Source organism: Lycorma delicatula, chromosome 3 (assembly GCF_047948215.1).
Source record: "Lycorma delicatula isolate Av1 chromosome 3, ASM4794821v1, whole genome shotgun sequence".
In the NCBI taxonomy this organism is placed as follows: Eukaryota; Metazoa; Arthropoda; class Insecta; order Hemiptera; family Fulgoridae; genus Lycorma; species Lycorma delicatula.
The window spans coordinates 66,510,413-66,529,228 of record NC_134457.1 but is presented as its reverse complement, the minus strand read 5'-3'; the positions used below and the strand labels follow the sequence as shown (position 1 = coordinate 66,529,228).

The following is an 18,816-nucleotide window of genomic DNA, read 5'->3' as shown; positions in this document are numbered from 1 at the left end:
TTTCTTCTTCTGATCACAGTTCTTCCACTCTGTCAAACCAAGAACATAATCTATGTACTTTAAGAATTTTATGGAACAACAAAACAGACACTACTTTTCCAAATTAATCATTTTATTGATTCTAAAATTCACATTAAATGAAACAGTCTTTCTATTACTGCAGGTATGTTTGATCTTTTAGGACTCATTGGTCCTATTGTATTTTCCCATAAATGTTTCATGCAATTGTTGTGACAACTTAAAATTAATCAGGACAAAACATTACCTCACACAGTATTAACACAATGGCTCAATTTGTAAAATCAGTTGCATCTAATTGAGTTAGTTAAAATAAGTCGACCCATAAAACCCAAAAATGGTAGTAAGAATAATTCATTTCAAATACACGGGTTTTCCAATGCTTCCATAAAAGGGTATGGCTGATGTATTTACATACAAACTTTTTTCATTAATCAAGTAATCTCATCTAATCTGCTTTGTTCTAAATCAAAATTAGCTCCAAAATAAATTATATTACCAAGAATTGTCGTTTGTTATTGAAGGTACTTTAAATCGACGCTTTAAAATTACATTTTGATGAAATACACTTATATACAGATTCTACAATAGCATTATATTGGATTCATGGACAACCATCTACTTGGAAAGTATTTGTCAGTAATAGAATCTCTGAAATTCAGCGAAATACTTAAAATGCTAGTTGGCACATCAAATCTTCTGAAAATCCAGCTGACTTATTGTCTAGAGGTTGTACTCAAAATAAATTACTTAATGTCACTTTGGTGGCATGATCCTTATCGGCTTTTACAATCATCATGCCATTGGAAAAATAATCACAATATTAGTTTCAACAAATATAACATGAATTCTGAATGCTTAATAGAAAAATGCAAAACTATTTTAACATCATTTGTATCCACTGTTGTATTTTCATCTTTACTTACTGTAATTCGCACATTTAGTTCAGTCAATCTAAACAAATCAGCGGTTCTCTGATTATAAAGGAATTGAATCATACACTTAACTTTTTTATAAAACAATCATAATACATGCATTTCAGTAATGAAATTCGAAATCTAAAAAACTATTTCTAATCAAGGTAAATTTATATCTGTTGATCCATTTGTGGATGATTTAGGTTTAATTTGTATAGGAGGCAGATTACAATACTCTATATTATACTACCACATTAAACAACATTTTATTTTACATCCAAATCCAAATATTACAAAATTAATTATTAGTGCTGAGCATTTGCGACTTTTGCATTCTGGTGTTCAATTAACTCATCATTCCTTATGTCAAAAAAATTGGATAATGAATGGCAAAAGAATTATTGTGTCGATCATTGCTTTTCATTTAATACAAAAACCCAGATTCAATAGTTTGGTCAGCCACCACCTTCTAGAGTAACTCCTTCCTGACCATTCTTTATTTGTGCAGTAGAATATGGCAGTCCAATTATGATACATCATGGTGGACAGAGGTCCAAAACCATGACTAAATCTTATATAGCACTCTTTATATGTGTCACTATCAAAGCTATTCACTTAGAATTAGTTTCTCACCTGACTTCACAGTCATTCATTGCAGCATTTAAAAGAGTTTTATCACGTAGAGATATCCCTATTCAAATCTTTTCCGATAATGGTTCCAATTTCCGTTCCACTAAAAATATCCTTCATAATTTATTTCAGTTTTTAAATTCAGAAAAAGTTAAATCAGACATGCAAGCATTTTCATCTATGCAAGGTATAACTTGGTCCTTTATTCCTCATTCTTCTCCCCATTTTGGTGGTTTATGGGAGAGGGCAATTAAGAGCGTCAAATATCATATGTATTGTGTACTAGGACAAACAATCAATTTTGAGGAATTATACACGATTTAACCTAAATGGAAGCCTGTCTCAATTCCCATTCTATTTTTGCTATTTCGACAGAATTTTATCACTAGGAGACTTTCTCATTGGATGTCTACTCACCTTTTTGCCTGAACCTGATTACCAAAAAATTGAAATTAACCACTTAGGCTGCTGGCAACTGCTCCAAAAATTTGTGCAGTTTGGAAACAATGGTCTAAGGACTATTAAATTACCTTCAGCAATGCAATAAATGGAATTTCCCTTCACATAACCTTTGTGTTAGAGAACTAGTATCAATTACCAAAGAAAGTTCTTCACCTAGAACATGGAATTGACACCCAGGTTTATCTGGATTCTAACAACCTAATTAGGGTTGTTGATGTATATACAATGGTCAAGTAAGAAGACCTGTACATAAATTATGCCTATTACCAATCTTCAATTATGAGTTATACACATACTTTATTATTATTATAATTTCATTTGATTTGTTTTCACATAATATAACTGTTATCATGGTCATAAATATTGTATTATTAATTACAATCTAATCTGCATATATATATATATATTAATTTATTAGTGATGTCACATTCATACTGCTCTTACACTCCAATACCTACAGATTAATTACTATATATATATTAATTATATATATTAATTACTATATATTACTACATACATGCACACATGCATATAAAATATACATGAACATATATACAACATACACATTATAAATTTTATCTATTGATTTTTCATTAAGTGCAATAAAACACCGGAGATTATTTACAGATTTACTATTGTGGTGCAATAAGACACTAGAGAGATTATTTATGGATTGATTTATTTGAGGTATTGATTATGCAAAATTTACTTATTACTGATATGAGATTTATATACACATTGAATGTCAATGGAATGAGTTGCTTGCTATTGGATACATCTTACCAGAATTATATTGTACAGAATCATATCAGTACTATGATTAGAATGAAATTTCTATAAATGAGAAATTCATAAAGGAAATATGGGAAAAACTGGATGTAAAGCTATCATTTACTACTGTTCATTGTATTTTGTCTTAAAAATGGAATTATTAAAGACTTTTCAGAAATTAAAAGTGTCAGGTGATGATTGACCCATATTTTACATAGATGAGACTATATTCTCATAAATACATATGGCAAGATTAGAAGAAAAACAGAAGGATTAAAATACCCATCGGAAAAGGTGATTGTTTAATAGTGTGTCATGCAGGTACATCTAAAACAAAGTAAATGGATCTTCCACAATAAATTGAAAGGCAGTTCAGATTATCATTTTGAAATGAACAGCAACAGATTTAAAAATTGGTTTTACTTTTTCAATTACTACAAGAGGGAGCATAATAATAATGGATAATGCAAGTTATCACTCTGTTGTGGTGAATAAAGTTCTCGTCAACAGCTGGAGGAAAGCTGAACATCAGTAAGTTCAACAAAAAGTAGTTGCTTGCAATGATACTGAAACTAAAAAAGTGCTGTTGCAAAAAATATTTCCATATATGAATGAACATAAACTGTATGAAACTGATGTTATAGCCAACGAGAAAGGACATTCTTTTATTTGCCTACCACCATATCACTGTCAATATAATGCGATAGAGCTTATATGAGCGCATTTCATTTTTGTTAGATTTGTATAGTTGAAATGATTTATAAATAAATCCAATATCATTAATCATTTCATTATTTGTTGAAGTTAGTTTTTTAAACTGACAAGTCTTCAAATCAAAAATTACATGCACATGAGTGTCACAACTCATGCACATCTTGGTGTCTAAACTGTTGTTTAGACACCAAGATGATATAACAGAAAAATTCACTCACTAACAAAAATGATTTTGATACTTCACACAACAATGAAAGAGAGGATAAAGCCTTGGCAGAACGACTTCCAGATTGAGTACTGTAAGTACTGAAAATTTTTATCTTGATTGGCTTTGATTTAATGGTAATTCAAAGTTGATGTAAAGAAACATATAAAAATTATAATAAACATAATAATAATTATAATGAAATTTTTGTACTCTTAGCGAGTACAAAAATTTTATTCTCATTTGGATTTTTCCCTTTAAACTTGGGTGATATCAGCAACAAACAAAGAGAAAGGTTCCACCAGGATATGAGGGTAAATCAAATATAAACGGGATTTTTTTTTTTTTAATTTATTTACTGAAAAATAAAAGGCAAATATAATTTATTTATCTACATAGTTTCCTGCTTCAGAAATACATCTTTCCCCAATGAGAAGGAAGGTTTGTTATCGCAGTATCGTAGAATGAAGCTGGTTGCATCAGTAGCCAATTGTGCATGAATCCCCCTCTATGCCCTTGTCATCTTCAAATCATTAAGCAGCCCAAACAAATGAAAATTGCAGGGCGATAGGTCCAGGCTGTAGGGAGGATGATCAAGTTGAGTCCAGTGCATTTCTTCTAGTTTTGAGAGCTGCAGTTGGGACCTGGTGTTGTTGAGTACGATGGCCTCTGGAATCAGTTAGTTTTGTCTTTTGCAGCGATATGCAGCCCTCACCTCATTCAACAGCTTGTAGTAGTAAGCAGCATTGATTTTGTGTCGCTCATGTAAAAAATCAATGAGCAAAATGCCTCACCGGTCAAAAAAACAGTTGAAAGAACCTAGTCAGCTGACAGTCGACTGCCACCCCTTTTTTCCACAACTCCATACTGGCTTGTTTCGACTGGAGAGTGTAGTGGTGGCACGTTTAGTCGCAGGTGACGATCCGACCCAAAAATGCATCACCTTCCTTTGCAAACCTTGCTGTAAGCCTCTGACAAACCTCCAAATGTCTCTACTTCTGATCTGCAGTTAAAGGCAAGGGACCCATCTGGCACACACTTTACGGAACTGTAGGTCATTTGTGATGATCACTTGACAGCTCCCATAACTTATTCCAACTTGTTCTGTAATTTCAAATACTCACACCCGTTGATTGTCTTTAAGAATGTCTCGAACTGCACAAATGTTTTTGTCTGTAATGCTGGTCTGAGGACAGCAAGCGTGTTCCTGGTTTTCCACTCATTCTTGTCCTTCCTTGAGCTCTTTACACCAGGCAAACACACAAGTCCTAGACAATGTTTAGTCCCCAAACTGCGCAGTCAATCTCCAGAAACCTTTTGTTGCTTTAACTCCTTCACGAGCAAGAAGTTTTATAATTATGCGGTGCAGAGTGGAGGGGTGCACCTGTTACATCGACATTGTGAGCGTTACTGATGAATTGGTTGGGAGTGTGGAATGGCCAGCTCTCTCCACTCCTAATGACCCCACCCAAACATACTAGAAGCACGGGCCCAGTCCTAACAACCGTAGACACTCAGGAACATAAATCCAGTTTATATTTGATTTACCCTTGTAAACAGTAGATGGTACAAAATTATCAAGGCAGATGGGATGAATTAATAATGAGTGACTATTGCTGGATGATAAAATGAGAAGACTTCACTGAACTAATACTAAACTGAATAACATTTTATTACTATTTAATTTCATTATGGTATAATTATTCCGTGTGGGCACAAGCACACACATACACGCATGTGTGCATGCATGCATGCATGCATGCACACAACTGCAACTGCCCCCCCCCCACACATAGTGAGGGGCGAGGGAATAAGAGAAAGAGACAACTTGTAGTTTTAATTACGACAAAAATAATTGCAATGAAAAATATTGTTCTTAGCAGGGAGGTAAATAATAGAATACTTAGAAAGAAGGGATTTATCATACACATTAAATATTCAGTAGAGATTTTTAAAGCCATATGATTTCTGATGGTGGGGTTCTACATCACAGGAATAGTTGAAGAGGACTTCAATAATACAATGCAGAAATAAATGTTTCACATTAAAATTGCTTTGTATATATGTAGATGCATGAGCACATGCAATTGGTGTACCCAGTCATACGACCATAAATAGACACCTTTCTTTCTTTCTTTTATACTATCACAGGAATGATCATATAAGTGGTTATTAATAGCAGTATATCAAACATAAAAACTATATTTTCAATCTTAAAATTAAGCAAACCCCTTAAAACTTCTCTTATCAGCAGATCACTTAAGATCCTGTTCCAAAATAATTAAGTTTTTTCTACATTGAATATAAGACTAATAAAATAAATCTAGAGGTTTATCAGCAAAATATAATATAAAAAACAATCTTGTAGACGTTATCTAGTATGAGGTGTGACTGGAAAGTTTTAAGGTTGGCTTGTAATTTCAAAAAGATAGTACTTAAAGTTTATTGTGATGGATTTCCTTCAAAGTAATCCCCCTTCTCACTGAACACAACTGACTCCAATGATGTTTCCACTTTTGGAAACATTCCTGGAAATTTTCTTTCTTTAGCGTGTTAAGAACACTCCATATTTACGACGTTGTCAATTCAGTTCCTTTCAGCAAAAATTTCAATTTAGGAAACTATTTTCACAATATTTTTAGTTGTCAGAAACAAGTCAATGTTGTTTCTGCTGATTTAACAATTTTAGAATGAATTTTGCAGACACTATGCAACGTATGTTCAAATCTTCAGATAAAATTGACAGACCATATAGAAACTTAAATTTGGTTTATTAGCCATCTCCCTAATTGTAAGCCTGTGGTCAGAGCACATTAAATCACTAACTTTCACAACATTTTTTCTCGTTTTTGAAGTGGAAGGCTGGGCAGACTAGGAGTCATTTTTGACTGATTTGTGATCTTTGAATCTGTTGAACCAGATAAAACATTTGACCAGCTCAGACACTTATCCCAGAAAGCTGTTTTTTAACTCAATCTCTGAAGCTGATTTCCTGGTTTTCAAACAAAATTTGACACAACCCATTCTGTTTTCTCATCCACTTTGCAAAATCAATAATCCACTAAGAAACAAAAACATGTATTCACTCACCAGGATCTCTACTGAACGAAGATATTGCGGTTATCTTTTCAGGATGTTTTAAGGACAAAACAAATTGCCTTCCATACCTGTAGGCAAATCTACCCGCTACTACTGAGTAGTAGCACACCTGTTTTAAAACTTTCCAATCACATCTTGTACTATGTAGAAAACATTGGAATTAATATTAAGAATATCACCCCTGAATTTCTTGTTGAGTATATTATTTGGTACAAAACAACAACCACATGGGCTTAACACATTGAAGCCAAAGCCCAAATACTTTTGGACTGTTTGAAATATACTAACAAATAAAGCCTGAAAACTTTTGGGCCATTGAATTTAATTCTATAAAAAAGCTTCCACGGCTTATTTTTGTGCCTAGGGTTTTGTAAACCATTCACTGAATGATTTAGTTCAAGTCACTCTGTTTCCACTGCACTCTGGTGAGGATTTTTTTAATTATAGAAGAAAAACAAACTATTTGCACATGAGGTTATATGTGTTGTTTACGATTGTTTCATTTGAGAGGCATGTATTTTGCAGGTTACTGCAGTAAGTATTTTCTTTATGTCGGTGTTTATTGTGTTTATTTGTAGGTTATAAGATTGATAAGTCCTGTTTTGTAATAATAAAGAAGCATGTGATTACGCATGTTTTTTTTTTTTATTTTCTTCTGTGTTTTATTACTGATAACTGACTTTATGAATACTGTTTAGTAGGTTCTACTCCATGTACGCTTTCTTGTTGTTACTATATGTAAATTTTTCTGTTATTATTTCATATTAGTGTAAATTGACAGATGTACAATTTTATTAGTTTTATATTGTTATAATGGATGAGATACATGATACAAAAACTGTCAGCATAGTAAATTAACTTCTCGTGGAATCTAATTCAAAATTATTTGATTCTGATTGAGAAAATTTTTTTAGTTATGGCCAGGAAAACAATTCAAATTGCTTTTAAAAAATTAGATGAACCTACTTTTGATTCTGCATCTGAAGGGAAGTTAGATTCTGATTGTAATCCTGATTATATTGAATCTACTTCAACTGGTAGGTCTATTAGTTCCTCTGATGATGATAGTTATTATTATCATCAAGCTAATGATAGCCTATATAATGAAGATCTTGATGACCCGATGCCATCAGTCGGTAGTGTGAGAAATGTTAGGCCATCTAAAAGAAGCAGAATTGTCAACAAACAAAATGATACAGACTTAGGGTGGTCATTTATTGATAATCTCCCACCACTGCCAGTGTTCAATGAGTGTAGTGGAATCACCTGCTATTGATGAAACTTCCACTCCCTATGATATATTTTCCCAGAATGAGTCATGGCAGTAATAAAATCAGAAAAATAATAAAATCCTTAACTCAATTTGATGTTTTCATTGAAGAGAACATCAAATTGTGAATCATACTACAGTTCAGTGTGTGGTTGGAGCCATAAGAGTAACACAAATTTACCTCATTCACATTTCAATGATAGCAAAAAAAAAAAAAAAAGGTTAGTAACTACAAATTTAACTGTAATTTTTTCTTAGTACAACTGCCTAATTACTGAATTTCTAACACAATCAAAGACTATTTTTTAACTCTTATTTTAATTTGCTTTTAATCATTCTACAAAATAGTGCTTATTTGTGTAATAAATATATTTTAGCAATAACTAATAATTACAAATTTCTTCCCACATCTGTTAACCTGGTAGGCCCACAACGGCTACTCTGGGGATAAATACTGCATGTGCGTAACTACTGAATATCCAATTTAGGTGCCATACAGAATCTTTCACTTATGTAGGCAGGAAGTTTTAAATGCAGATCAATATATGCTCTGACCAGTTCATATTGTGTTTCAATCAGAACATTGTAGTATAATGTTCTGCTTCACCACTGCATTATCTACAGTGTGAAGCAGAAAGATTATCTATAGTGTGGTTTGCCCTAAGGAATTACTGGATAAGGATGACCAATTCATGGGCCCTTCTAGTAGATATACTGAATGCATAGCGATCACTGATTTACACCTCAAATGATGGTAGGTGAAAACCATGAAAAGATAAAATTCACCTAATGGGCAACAGTGATCCTTACACAAATTAGATCAAACAGATAACCTACCAGGTTGGTCTAGTGGTGAACGCGTCTTCCCAAATCAACTGATTTGGAAGTTGAGAGTTCCAGCATTCAAGCGTACTAGGACTACTTTTTTATGGATTTGAATACTAGATTATGGATACCGGTATTCTTTGGTGGTTGGGTTTCAATTAACCACACATCTCAGGAATGGTCGAACTGAGACTGTAAAAAACCACTTCTTTTACACTCATACATATCAACCTCATTCATCCTCTGAAATAATAGCAAAACAGTAATTCTAGGAAGCTGAACAGGAAAAAGAAAGAAAGGTCAAACAGATGATTTTGAGAAAGATTAGATGAACTTAGCAATTTCGCTAAAGGCCACATATCTACCAGACACAGAGAAACACGTAAATTATCCATTTAGCAACTTACCATTTTAAGTTACTAACCTGTATCGGAAACGAGGTTGTGATTCCTCAATGAAAGAATATGGGAAGTTTTGCATCGCAATCCTAGATTCAGGTTGACGTAAATGATATTGATCATAATCTTCAATGGAACGTACATTATGAATTATAGATTTAAAACTCTGCTTACAAAGAGGGCATTCAGCTTTTACCTACAAAATAACAAATCATTCACAAAAAAAGTTATTAGATATATTTCTAAAAAAAGAAATTAAGTTTATACTTTTTTTGATAATCACGGAGCACATGAAGTATTTTTAAAAAATAAACACAATACAAACTTTTAGTCACTATCAAACACCAAAAGCACTATAACTACCTAATCCAGAAAACATTTTAAAAAATCATACTGATCATGGATAAACAAACGTCCATCCACTTTCATACAAATTGCCAAATCCAGCATCCTAAATATATATGTAAAATAAATACTCCAAATGTCAATGACATATTTAATAAAATAATTACCTTAAATTACAACATGAATATTTAGAATTTATTTTAGTATTTCTTTATGAATGATTAATAATAAACTGTCACCACACAGTAGGCATAATCTAATCACAGTTAACTTTCAGTATAAATTTGTAACTTATTAAATACAACTGCTATAATAATTAGCCAAATCATCCATTACATAACATTGAGTGAAACTGCACCATGGGTTTAATTTAGATGATTAATCAAAATTCTTTTCACTGAAGTGACTTCAGCAGCTGGTATTTTATACTTCAATCTTCAATTTCCAAAAAGCTACTCCCAAAGATATTCCAGCTAATATGGAAAAGTAGGTTGTAAGAGATGCAGTTCATGAACTCATACATAGATAACATTACATGTGGTATACAAGTATGTTAACATGTAACACTAAACAATAATTAAAGAATGGTGGTGTTAGTTTGTAAGCGTAAATTAATAATAGCAAAAAAATATTAAAAAATCCAAAATAATCATACTATAAAAAATTCATATAAAATGTATAATATGGATAAGTGATTATTAAAAGTAGATTTAAAAAAAAATTAGATCCAAATAAAACTGTTCTTCTACTTTCACATGTTGCAAATCAGTCATCAAGGCTACAGAGCCACCCTGATATAGAGGTTAGTAACTTTTTAAGTATAATTTCAAAATTTTATGATACAGAATGATGATATACATTATTTGGATTCAATTTGTTAAGAATCTAGGGAAAATACAACAGGAATCCTCGCATTTACCCAAACAATGTTTGGCGAACAATCTCATGAAACTGTAATCAGGATTATCCAAAGAGGATAATTGGTTGTGCCATTTATTTGAATTGGTTGATTTCAAACCATAAATGTGCTACTTGAAGACTGAGAAAAGATATACCAATTTGTACTGTATGATAAGGGGAACCTTTATCTAGGGACTAATTCAGGGACTTCTGATTTCTGCAATTACTAAACACACATAAGGACCTATGCATGAATGGTACACATACTTATACTATGCAGGACATCTTGAAAGAATTTCAAGTACTACTTTACACCCTTATTGAGATAGCCATCAAGAGTACGTTTTCCAGCAATAAACTGTTAATCTGGAATCAATGTTTTGTTTAATTTTTATTCTACGTAGTCATAATCATTAGAATTTATGATTAATGTTAAGCAAAGAGATGTTTATGATTGTAGAAAAACTAACAGTTTTCACCTGTAGTTTTAACATTTGCAAATAATTTTAGGAATTTTACAAATTATTTTATTATTTGCAGTAATTTTACATTTTAGGGAAGAAATCCTCAAAATTCTAAAGATCCTGAATGAGAATTTAAGTTAATCTAGGTAATGAAAGGAAATGATAGATGAAGAATTCAAATTGAAAACACAGTATAGGAAAAATAAAATTATTATTTTCACACAAAATTAAATAAACAGTTTGTCAGTTCTGAACTGAAATTCAGACCTCGAAACTGACTTTAAAACTGAACCTGGCTAAAAAAATAAATGCCTTTATGCTATTATATAAAAACATTAATTTTAAAGTAAAAGACAAAAAAATGCTTACTTTAGACCACTCAAGGAGACAAGTAAAACAAAACTGATGAAGACAGCTATCGGTAAATGATTTATTTTGTAATTTACCCAAACAAATAGCACAATTTGAATCAGGAGATTCAGCTCTATCATTAGGAGATAATTTGCCAACTTCTTCAAATTCTAATCTAGGTTTAGAAGGACTTCTCCTTTCAACTTCTGTTTCACCAGCAGGTAACTGTGAACAATTTTGCTCCATTTTTTTCTCTGTAACATAAAAATGATTAAAGAACTATTTAATATTACACACAGAGAAGAGTGGCTTCAGAGAGTAATCTTCTGACAACATAAGAACTTTTTTTTACATATTATTTCCAAAATATAACATACGATTAATTTTTTAAAATTATTTTATTGCATTATACGCATTACTCCACCAAAAATAAAAAAAGAATACAAATAACATAAGTAATTTTTCAAAAAGTGGCATTCAAAAGTCAAGTAGTTATGTGTTTTGTAAAAGTACAAAAAGCATTACTACATAAGGAATATCACATATTCACAACACACCAGACAGTTGAAGTAATCATTCAGTTTACATTAGTATATAATAAAAGTGATAAGACAGATAAATAAACTATAGAACATAGTGTAATAAAAAAATAATTCATACTTCTATAATAATTTTAATAACAAGCAATTTAAAAATTAACAAAATTTAGAAACAAATCTAAACTACAGCTGTCAAGTAAAATTATTTTAAAATGATTAGCATTATTATTATTATTTAGCTAAAAATAAGTAATAGAAATAAAAGATTAAGTTTGGCAATTAAAATGATGTTTTTCATGGCTAAACTGATTTATATATCATATAGTTAGTAATGCATCAATCACAAACTACACCCAAATCCCTACCACAATATATTTTCAACTATGCTTCAGAGTAACAGTAAGGCTGCACCAACTTGTTTAAAACTTGTAAAAATGACTTATCTCTCACATTAGTGACACTGGGTGTATGTTGGGACTAGAAGTAAATAAAATAAAATGGTACAGTAAATGGTACATATGAAAATAAATGGTAAATTGGGGATGCACACTACTTTTTCCAAACTAAAAAAAAAAAAAATTGCTTGAAACTTACTGAAGAGAATAAAAGATTTATTAGTAATTATTTAGAAAGATGACATGCATTTAAAAGTCAATAATCTTAGCATATGTTGTTGTTTTCATCACCAACGATTGTAAATATAAAAAAAAAGTATTAACTGTTGCAAAGATCAAAAACTGCATAATCCTGTAGCAGGGGACTAATGTTTTGAATTTGTACAATATTCTCTTGTATTTACATTTTAAATCAGCCAATTTAATATTTAAGGTTAATTGGATGAGGTTAGCGAATGAAGCGAGTGTTAGGTTATTTTTCATTTCATATGAAGTACAGTACACAGAATCATTTACCTAACCTAAACTAATTTTAACCTTGACCTAAACTAATCTAATAAGCTTATGGAATATGTAATTACCTAATTTTAAAATCTTTATAAGTCAAGAAAAAGTAAGGTGGTAAAATTAAAAAAAAACTACATTACAGCGACACTTTTTTTGTTTATACTGATGATAACGTGATGACCATAAAAGCATATTTAAAGATTATAACTTTTGAATGTGTGTCATCTTTCAAATAATTACCAATTTGTTATTATTCCAATTAAATGTTAAGCACATATGAAATTCAGTCATTCACTGCACAGCCTACCTATACAGTTGCTTTTTGCATTTTCTGTCATAAGCCAACAAAAGAGCAGGAACTCCTGCATATCTCAAGTTTTAGGGAGAAAAGAAAAACAATGAAGAAAATTGCTTCAGATACTCCCTCATACTCTAGTATATATGAAACAAGCTACCTAATTTTAAATCAAAAATAAAAATTTTGTAAATATAAAACAGCATGTAAATTAAATTAATCCATAAGGGAATGTTATCACAATAATGTGATGCTATATTCTTTGTTTTTCTGGTAATCAGCGTGTATTAAAAGTTAATGTAATTTTTTATTTTATTACAAACTTTTACTTCCATATCCACAATACATTGCCTATTAAATTGGATTTGGTTAAATTTCATAAGGAAGAGGAGATACAATTTCACCAAACAAGTACCTCAGGAGCTACTTTGGCTGTTTTTAAACCTCTTGAACAATTCCACTACCACAGAAGTTGCTAGATTACTTAATCCCAATAAAGAAGCATCTGCTAGAAGGTGGTTAGCATGATGCTACAAATGGAATTAACATGGTGACAAACTCAACTGAGTAAATTACTGTCTTGCCTAAGACCACAACTCCAAAAACATTGTTTTTTTAATACAGTGAATAATATCTTAAGGCAGTTTAACTGCTTCCTTTTCATCTCAAAGAAAGAACAGGCTGAAGAAAGATCAAATGCTAAACAAGAAACATAGTCTCTTTTTTTATTGTAAGGTTACTGCTGAGGATGAGAGTTACCAGTCAGCAGAACAAATTATACAGACTGTACAACCAATGTATCAGGATTGGTTGATAGACACACAGCAGTGTCTAACGTATTGGTTGATACAGCAGCAATTTGAATCATTCTACTATCTTTTAACAGAACATTTGCTTCATTGCCTAACAACAAATGGGCCTTCAAAACATGTAATGTGGTGTTAGTAAGGAATTGCTTAACAATTTTTTGAAATTTGAATCACCTTAATGTATAGCAGCTAATATTTTGAACATATTACATTTTTAAATTTAATTATTTATATAAATGTAAGTTATGTCAAATTTAATTAGCTTACTGAAAAATGTGAATTAATATCCAACTATTTTCTGCGAAAAAAAATGTTATTCATTTTTCAAAATGGTAAACATGCAAATTACAGAAGCGCTTATATGAAGCTGGAAATTGTACAATAGCAGCCTACATATAAAATGATATAACATGCAAATCAAAATGTACTACCTTCATTAAGTGCTGGTGTTCCATTTCATTTTCAAACAGATATTCAAAAGTTAATGCAAGATAATGATTAAATACACTAAATAACATTTGGAGAATACAGCAGAAACTAATTATTTTTAAATGTAGATCTAAACAAAACTTTTTAATTAAAGAGGGTGAATGCCATCCAGTTGACAAAAAATATTACAATCTCCAAGTTTACTATCATCGAATCATCACCATCACTTTTACTATCTTCTCGCAAATAAATAATAAGTGATTAATGAGTGTTGCTTAAACTATGAGCACATAGCAAACAATATAGCAACATTGTTTATTGATATGATTCTAAGAAAAAAGACTCATTTCCTGAGTTATAATACTTGGTTTGCCCGTGTTTATTTTTACAATATATAAAATCACATAGAGTGTAAACTATATTTGTCACACAATGTTTGATATATATAAATGTTAATTAAAAATTACAATGTTAATTAGGTTGCTATTTAGCATTTGTCTGCTTATGTAATTACAATATCTGTTGAGAAGAGGCCTCCATTTTTATAACATAAAAATATACCATAACATTTCTTTTCATGACAAAATACTTGATCATTTATAAAGTATAAGCAGCAGAATTATAAAATATTTAAAATAGACCCAGTAACATAAAATAATATGTTGTAGTTACAAGAAAACAATCTGCTTCTGGCATGAAAACTGAACTGAATGTTTTCAGTTTGGATAGCAGACACCATACTAGCCATTATACTCAAAGCTTCAAGATTCATTGTGATAGCTATATAGGAGTAATCTTTGATCCAGACTTGTTTTGAAAAATGGTAATTCAGTAAATTTCCATTAATCCAATATCCTATCATCCGTCACAATTTTCTGAAAAAATAATACATCACAAAACAAGAAATCACATCTGGTCCAAGCTTGTATGCGATTGAAGGTGAAAAGGGAAGACGTTACATCGGATGGAACAGCATGCTTGGATGAGCAGTCGTTAAATATAACAGTCTGCTCATCTTTGGGTGACATCATAAAGATGAGGGAGACCACGTGTTCCTTACTGCATCTGTTGACATTTTACATTCGATTTCCATCATTTTAATTAAGTGTTACAATCAGGCTGTTAGTCATTTGTTTTCAGCTGAAAAAAGTGTGTTTTATAATGATTGTGAGATTCTGATTGACAGTGTCATGGGTCCTAAAGTTAATGTTGTTTCTTCAAAATGAAAACATCTGACTCTCACTTTGGCTCAAAAATTGAAAATTTTAGGAAGTTTGAAAATGGCGTATGGGTCGTCCACAATTTGTGACAAAAAAAATTAAATTAAAAACAAGTTGACACAGTTTCTGAATGAATCAGAAATTTAAAAATGTTGTTGAAAGGTAATTTTAAACAAACAAGTCACAGCAACTAGATTCAGTTTTGTACAAATGGTTTTCAGCAAAACATTCAGAGGGTAAACCATTAAATGGCCCTATGCTTATTGAAAAAGCAAAATAATTTCAACAAGATTTGAACATCACAAATGTGGATTGTAAATTTTCTGAAAGCTGGCTAAGTAGTTTTAAGATTCGTCATGGTATTAGGAAATTAGATAATACTGGCGAGCTGAAATCTGCAGAAGTTAAAGGGGGTGAAGAGTTTAAAATTATATTCAAATCTGTTGTGTCTGAATATGAACTGACAACTTATCAAATATATAATGCAGAAGAGATTGGCCTTTTGTGGTGTTGCTTACAAAATTCTACCCTAGCTGGTGGTAATGAGAAATGCGTTAGGTTTTAAGAAAAATAAAGATCACAGTTAACAGTTCTTCTCTGCTCTAATTCGTCAGATAATCACAAACTAAATTTTTTCTGTGATAGGGAAGTTAATGAAGCCTAGCGCCTTAAAAGGCATGAAATATATGGAGCATATATCCTGTGATATATGGAGCATATATCCTGTGATATATGGAGCATATATCCTGTGATATATGGAGCATATTCAAGTGCATGGATGAATCAAGAATTGTTTAAAAACTGGTTTTTCAGACTTTGTGCCAGCTGTTAAAAGCAATTTTGAAAATGCCTAAAAAGAGTACGGCTATTTTACCTTTAGACAACTGCAAAACTCATCCAGATGAGAAGAAATTAGAATCTCGTAACATTTCAGTCACATATCTTCCTCCCAATTTTACATCCTTGCTTCAACCAATGGATCAAGGGGCAATACAGAACTTTAAGTCACACTAAAGGTGTTACTTTGTACAGAATTTAGGAGATCGAATTGCAAGTTAAGGATTTCCAAGGACAGTTCTATATTAAAGTTGCTATCTTTGCTACTGCTTTGGCTTGAGTCGGGGTAAAACTGGAACTTTAAGTCATGGCGTAAATAGTTGGCCTGAAGTAATGGATCAAATGGCAAAATTACTGAAAGTAAAACTGTTGAAGATGAATTAAAAGATGTTTTATGTGATTTGTCTTTAGAGAAGACAGTTAAACTGTCTTGACAAGAAATTAGGGAGTGGGTTGAAACAGATAAAAATGAGGCAACAGAGGAAATTCTGACAGATGAGGCCACCATACAAAGGGTGATAAATCCAACATCTTCTGAAGATGTTGACTCAGATGAAGATGACATGGACGAATCAAATAACATCACTTGGAATCAAAGAGCTGATGCCTTGAACACATTTATTAAATTTGCTGAATGCAGCAGTTCATTCAATGACGCTGATATAATGAAACTCTACATTGCATGATATAACTTCACAAACGAGAAGAGAAGTCTAAAAACAAGACAATATTCAGCATTTGTTTAAGACGGCTTATACCAACAAGAACAATCCTACAGACTTAGTTAGTCTTCTTGCTCAACTTCATATTAAAAAGACACTCATATTGCACTTTACTGTAGTTTATTGAATACTGTAATTTTTTATGCTACTGTATTTAAACTGTTTAAAGAATTAAAATAATGTTTTTATTTTGCCTTTTCATTTTTTTTTAAGCCTACAGTGCACTGTTTGGTTTTACTGTATGTACTGTATTGAAGAATTTTTTATGCTATTTATGCTGTTTTAATACATAATAAAAATTATGTTTTACTGTAATTTTTTTTGTTTAGTTCTAATTCCTCCCCTTTTTTTCCTGACATTCATCCTGTAATCCAGACTATTTTGTAATCCAGCATACTCCAAGTCCTGAACATGCCGGATTAAAGGAAGTTTACTGTATTCACTGACCAACTACAAAACAGTTCTTAACACTGTGTGTTCCATGTGTAGAAAATGGGTTCATATGGGTCACAGCTCACACAAACTCGATCAATAAAAAGATAGAACATTGTTGTTTTCCAGTGAAAACAATCTAATTGAAAGCATCTAATGAAAAGATGTAATCTCACTCCATACAATTAAAATTAAATTCAGTTAAAAACCTAATGAAAAGATGTAATCTCACTCAATTCAGTTGCACAACCTCAAAAAGCTTTGGAAAGATGATTCTTTGCCATAACTGGCAGTGAACTGTATAATAAAAAGTGATGAACATAATAAAGATTCTGCAGACAAAGTTTATCCACAAAGAAATAGATAGTTCCTTAATAAATCAATTAATACAAACATAGACGTTAAATAATTTTGTGTCATCCACATAAAATATGTATCAAAATGGAAAAATAAAACAGGAGTGTAAATCAGATATTAGTATAGTCTATTGTGTAATGTAAAATATTTTTCTATTATTTAATTGTCGTTGTCGCTCATTTATTTCTATATGAAAAAAAGACACTATATAAGTTTAATTACTTAGAGTTACAGATTCAGAATGGTAGTATTTTTTAATACAAAAAAGATTTAAGAAACTGAACGGATCAATTTCCATTGTTGATCTCAAAAATAAATTAAAAATTGTTACTATAAATTACATAATACATAAAAACAACATTTCAATCATTAGTTAGAATGCAATAAATAAAATAAAGCACAATCTTCTGTTTTTTTCTAAAAGTCATAAGAATGACCACCAGTTTCTAACATATCTCATTTGAATATGAAAATTAAAAAAGTCTGGTGGCAAAACACCAGATACAACTGTAATAATATAAAACTGGACTGAATTTTTAGTTATTCAAGTGAGAAATATGAAATAGTTTTAAGATTGCAATGAAAAAATTTGCTAATAATGAAAAGTAATTGAATATTTCACTCAATTAAAAATAATCCTCAAAAATATTTTAAAAAATTATGATCAACAATTAACTTAATATTATGATTAACAATTTAACCAAAGTGTATTCCGAGCTTTAAAGATTCTACCTTACTACTGCAACTATAACCCTATTAATTCAAGTCAGACACAAGAAAGCAGATACATAGCAAAAAATAGCAACAGATACAAAATGAAAGAGGTTAAATTATTACTTGAAAATGGAGTGAACATAATTAGTGGGGGTAGTGTTTTAAACATATTATCAAAGAATTTTGATATT

General features: G+C 31.0%; 1 protein-coding gene across 1 annotated transcript in view; it reads right to left on the bottom strand.

Annotated features, from left to right (window-relative positions):
* The window catches only part of LOC142321663 (uncharacterized), a 50,984-nt gene that overhangs the window by 28,606 nt on the left and 3,562 nt on the right, over nucleotides 1-18,816 (bottom strand). The window contains exons 2-3 of the mRNA XM_075359928.1: nucleotides 11,388-11,623; nucleotides 9,336-9,505 (exon numbers count right to left, since the gene is read on the bottom strand). Coding sequence (XP_075216043.1) covers nucleotides 9,336-9,505; nucleotides 11,388-11,615 — 398 coding nt within the window. The 5' untranslated portion in view covers nucleotides 11,616-11,623. The remainder of the gene's footprint in view (nucleotides 1-9,335; nucleotides 9,506-11,387; nucleotides 11,624-18,816) is intronic.